This window comes from Toxotes jaculatrix, chromosome 7, assembly GCF_017976425.1.
Source record: "Toxotes jaculatrix isolate fToxJac2 chromosome 7, fToxJac2.pri, whole genome shotgun sequence".
NCBI classification, from domain to species: domain Eukaryota; kingdom Metazoa; phylum Chordata; class Actinopteri; family Toxotidae; genus Toxotes; species Toxotes jaculatrix.
In genome coordinates, this window is record NC_054400.1 from 24024067 (window position 1) to 24028772 (window position 4706).

General features: G+C 46.6%; 1 protein-coding gene across 2 annotated transcripts; it reads right to left on the reverse strand.

Moving 5' to 3' along the window:
• Positions 1 to 344: 344 nt before the first annotated feature.
• Positions 345 to 3935, reverse strand: znf703 (zinc finger protein 703). 2 transcript variants are annotated; one of them, XM_041043117.1, is made up of 3 exons: positions 3623 to 3935; positions 3266 to 3428; positions 345 to 2674 (listed from the first exon to the last, which is right to left on the reverse strand). In XM_041043117.1, the coding sequence occupies exons 2-3, from the start codon at positions 3341 to 3343 to the stop codon at positions 1166 to 1168; spliced, it is 1587 nt and encodes a 528-aa protein (XP_040899051.1). In that variant the 5' UTR covers positions 3344 to 3428; positions 3623 to 3935; the 3' UTR covers positions 345 to 1165. The 2 variants fall into 2 exon arrangements, with proteins under 2 accessions (XP_040899051.1, XP_040899050.1); XM_041043116.1 differs by having other exon boundaries at positions 3266 to 3935.
• Positions 3936 to 4706: the final 771 nt, after the last annotated feature.

Below are 4706 nucleotides of genomic sequence, written 5' to 3' on the forward strand. Positions count from 1 at the left end.
CACAAACAAGAATCAGCAATTAAAGGCTGCACTCGCACAACAAAAGCAATGTGGGTGATGGAGAGGGGAGGAGGGATGAAAGTCCTTAGAGACTATCTAACAGGGCTAATGTGACCCCGCCTGCCCTCCTTGGGACAGCCCTGTCAACTGATATGAGCCATGAAATATTACACATGGCCACATATAGCGTGGCTGTAACAGTCGTAATGATAGATAGGCTGAGATAAGTGCAGTGCAGCAGTCTGGCAAGATTTACTCCATCATTTGTGACAAAGGATGCTACTATATATAGTAATCAAGGAGGAAAAACAAGTCAAAATCATGTATCATTTATTTAACAAAATAAGACCTTTTCCTGTTGGTTGGATAGCACAGCCATCATTAATTGTTTTTATTTATGTCATTTTATCTTATCTTATCTTTGTACCATTTGCACCAGTGACCCCAACTTGCTGACCCCAAGTAAGCTTGAAAAAATATTACATCTTTGCATATTTACAAATAAAAATAATGGCATTGTTCAAGATAATTCTCACGGACATGCAATTCTCCAGAATTCGAATGCGCAGTAGACTATGTAGGGAAAAAAAAAAACAACAACAACTGCAGAGAGTAAAGGAGATAAAAAAGAGTTCTCCAGAATAAAGCCTCACAGTCCATCTTCATCGTGGTGCAAGATTTTTATTTTTAGAGTGTATGATAGGCATAATGGTACTATACTTAAATCATTCTTTTTCAGTTAGAATACTTAAGAACAATTTATTTGGACAGCAAAATTTTCCCCCCAGAGTCGAATACCAAGCGCTTGAGTGAAAAATAAATACAGACTTTCAGATCTGGGAGACAGATATAGAGAAAAACAAATAAAAGAAAAAAAACAAAATCAGAACTGTTGAAATAATCCCACAATTTCATCACTTTCAAGCTCTGCTTCCCACCATCTTTAATCACAAAAGTCTGTTGGTTCTGTGCTGCAGACAATCCATCACAGGGTCTTTTGCCTTTGGAGTGCCAGTCACAATCCTGAGGCTAACAGGTGCTAGTCCTGGCAGGCGTGATGCCCAGTACTGGTGATGACCCCGATCTCAAGAATCCATCTTCAGGACTGCTCTGGAGAGTCCAAGCCTGTGCCTGCAATCTGTGGGCATCAACACTATTTCAGATATCACTGGTATCCAAGGGCTGAGGCTGAGCCCAGTCTTTGACTGTAGAGGGCATAGGGGGAGTAATAGGCTGAGGAGGAGGGGAGGGATGGCATTGGAAGTCCTGGGGCGCCGGACAGATGGGATTTGCTGTAGGGATGGTACCGGGCCAGGCCCAAACCAGGGGACCCTCGGAGGGAGAAGGAACTGGGCAGAGTACCTGGGCTGCTCGGCGGGGGCAGGTGGAGATGGCAGGAGGCTGTCGATGAAACCGATGAAGGGTAAGCCGACAACAGCTTACTGTCCACCATCCCAGGCAGGGCTGTGTGGGTACGCAAGTGGGCTAGTAACTCCTCTGATGTGGCAAATCGCTTGTCACAGGGACCTCCAACAGACACCCAGTTACAGGCGTGGGGCAACGGTTCATTGGGGAGCATGAAACCATAAGTATAGAGCGGGTGGGAAAGGGAGGGGGTGGTACTGGAGGACAAGGAGCTGGAGTGTAAGGAGTGGAGATGATGTGAGGGGTAAACCAGGGGGAAACCAGATTTGAGGCTTGAGGGGTCATGGACACAGGTGGAGCAGTTACTGCCTCCTAGGTGGGGTGCATTGGGGTAAGTCAGACAGTACGGATCCCGACATAAGCCCTGCATCAGAGATGGAGGTGAGGCTCCAGTGAGTGGGCTGGAGCTGGGATGCTTCCCTGGAAGTCCTATGCCTAAACTAGACTTGGTAGGATCCAAACCGTGAACAAACTGGGAGGGGTAGCCAGCGTAGGCCCCCACAATGGAGCCGTGGTAGCCCATGGTAGCAGGAGGCAAGGGGAAGACAGAATGTCCTGGCTTAAAAGGGGAGACAGGGGCGATGTGCCCGGAGCCCAGGCCAGGCTGTGATGAGGCCTGTGGGTCAGCCTTGCTCTCCGGCCGCGGGCTGCTGGCGGAGCTGGCATTGCTGGAGTTGGCACTGGCCCGTATATGGCTGGAGTTGGCTAACTGAGCCCCATCCATCCCTGATTTAGCTGCATCTGAGTCCTTTTTGCCAGCACTGTTGTTGTTAGCGTCCGAGTTGGCCTGCTCTGAGCTCCCAGGTTTATTGTCCATGTGCGGGGCCTGGGAGTGTGGCGGGGGCTGCGTGGAGGGGGAATGGCTTTGTCTGTGGGGCTGGCTCTGAGTGTGCAGTGGAGGAGAGCTGGAGCTGGGTGACTGGGAATGAGGAGGAAAGGAAGGACATGAAGCACTGCCACCACTGGAGCTTCCATTTGGCACTCTGAAAGCTGCTTTATCTGAAGGCCCCTTTGTCACTAGAACATCCTTACGACAGTCGCCTGATGACTTGGAGTAAGGCTTGAAGCTGGATTTGTCCTCCATGGACTGGTGCTGCTCTCCAGGCTTGGATGACCGGCTGGAGGACTCCTTGTCTCCCAGGCTGCCGGAGGAGAGGGAGGCCAACTTGGAAGAAGAGGGGGGGTCTGGTTTGCCAATTTGAGAGCAGGTCTGGGCCAGCAGAGCCAAAGGACTCTTCTTGGCATCCAGCTGAGAAGGAAAAAAGAGAGCAAGAAGGTGAACAAACTGTTTGTCTTAAAAGCTAGTTCAATTTTAACATTATAAAACATCCTGACTTTATCAGAAATATAATTATAATATGCATTACTTCAAATAATTTTCTGGCAATATATTTTTCTGACCTAACAAGTCTATAGTTGAGACCCCAGTGAAGTCCAAATTTGCTCTGCTTTGAGTATTGATATCTGACATGAATTAAAGAGGTCAGAGGATACAAAGCTGAAGTCAAGTTTAAGACGGAAAGAAAAAGGGAAGAAAGGAAGAGCGCGCATTTTAATAAGGGAATGTTTTAATTATATTATATTAATAAAAATAAAGTGCTCATGTTACTTTTAAAAACGTTCATTCTCCACAGTAATTTCACATTTCTAAACTCCGGTATGTTACAAACTTGCCCATAAATCGCTGTGCGTAAAATGGCGCATATGCTGAAATTTAGAATAACACTCACAGCTATATTCTTAATATTACCAGATTAACAGAGTAAAGAAAACGATATCAAGTGATACCGACAGATCAGAGAACAGAGAAGAAAATGTCAGAAAATGTTTATTCACTTACTTCAATGCTGACGGGCGCGGATGTGAGGGGCTGGAGATACTCCGGGTGCAGCAAGTGGCCGCTGTGCGCCGTCAACATCTTTACGATCCGGATTGGTAGCCTTTTAGCCTGGCGGGAGGGATCCGACGGAGAAGGACAAGACGTGGGTGTGGAAACGGACGGTCTCTCCGCTCCTGTCCTATGTGGATAGCCGCTGGCGTCGGCGGCGCTGCGCTCCGGGGACTGGCTGCGTAAAAGCGGGTCAAGTCCACCGGGGAGATCTCTCATCTGGATCGGGGGACGAAGAGGGACGACGGCATGTAACGAGTGCACGCAGGGTTGAAACTCATTTACCAGCACGTTTCATTATGATAGAATCAACAGAAGAGAGTGCGGTAATCCAAAAGGGCATGTGCGCAGTGCGCGTCCTCCGTGTCCGACCCAAACTGTCTCTAAAGAAGAACAAATCGCCGAAATGTCATCCTTTATTGGGCTCTTCAGTATCACCAGCTATTTATTCCTAAATATTCCTTTATCCAGTGTTGAACAAAAGAGGAATCGAGCAAAAATAAAAACACCATAAGTAGTCACTGCTCATCAAAATACGGCTCTGAAGTGAAGGAATATCCCCGCAGAGGATAGTGTGTGTGAGACAGTCCTCCGGTGTGTGCGTGTGTGTCTCTCCCTCTGCAGCAGCCTCACAGTACCTCACTTCTTCCACATACTAGCGACGTGAGGGGAGGGATTTCAAAGCGATGAGCCGCTGTCCAATCACAAGTGTCCGTATTCATAAACAGGGGCGGGGTAATGGGAGGGGGCGCGGTTTGTCTCCTGGCCTCGCCCTCATACCCAGGCTGTTATGAATGTGTGGAAGTCTGTGCCAGTGACCTCCATAAGCCACATGCAAACTACCCATAAAAAATATAAAATTCTGTAACACAGATTTGACAAGAGTTTAGACACCGTGAGATAGCATATTCTTTGTGGAGGTCAACCTGGGAGAGCGTACTGTCCATGCAGTTTTCAGAGGAATCTATCTGCCTCGTTCTTGGAGACAGTTGCATGTAATTTTAAAAAAAATAACCTACTGTCTATGGGCATTTCTGGTATGTTAATGGCTTTATTGCATTATAGTAACCAACCCACCACTATTGGACTTAATTCAATTTTTCCAGCATAAAGCAAATTCACATGATTCAGTTTTTATGTATTTTGCAGTGACTGTAAATGCATTTACAGTCACACATTCCAAAACAATTCAGATGTTATGTTTGTTGTATGTTATGTTTTTTTTTTTACATTTGCATCCATACTACTTTAAAAGTTTTCTCTCAGAATGTATATGAGCATGAAACTGAGAAAACAAAAAGACAGTGGAATTCCTCCTTGGCTGCCACATTAGTAAGCCGCAGTAACTTAATTTCATTTTTCATTGAAAACAACACGCTGTGCATTGTGGGGA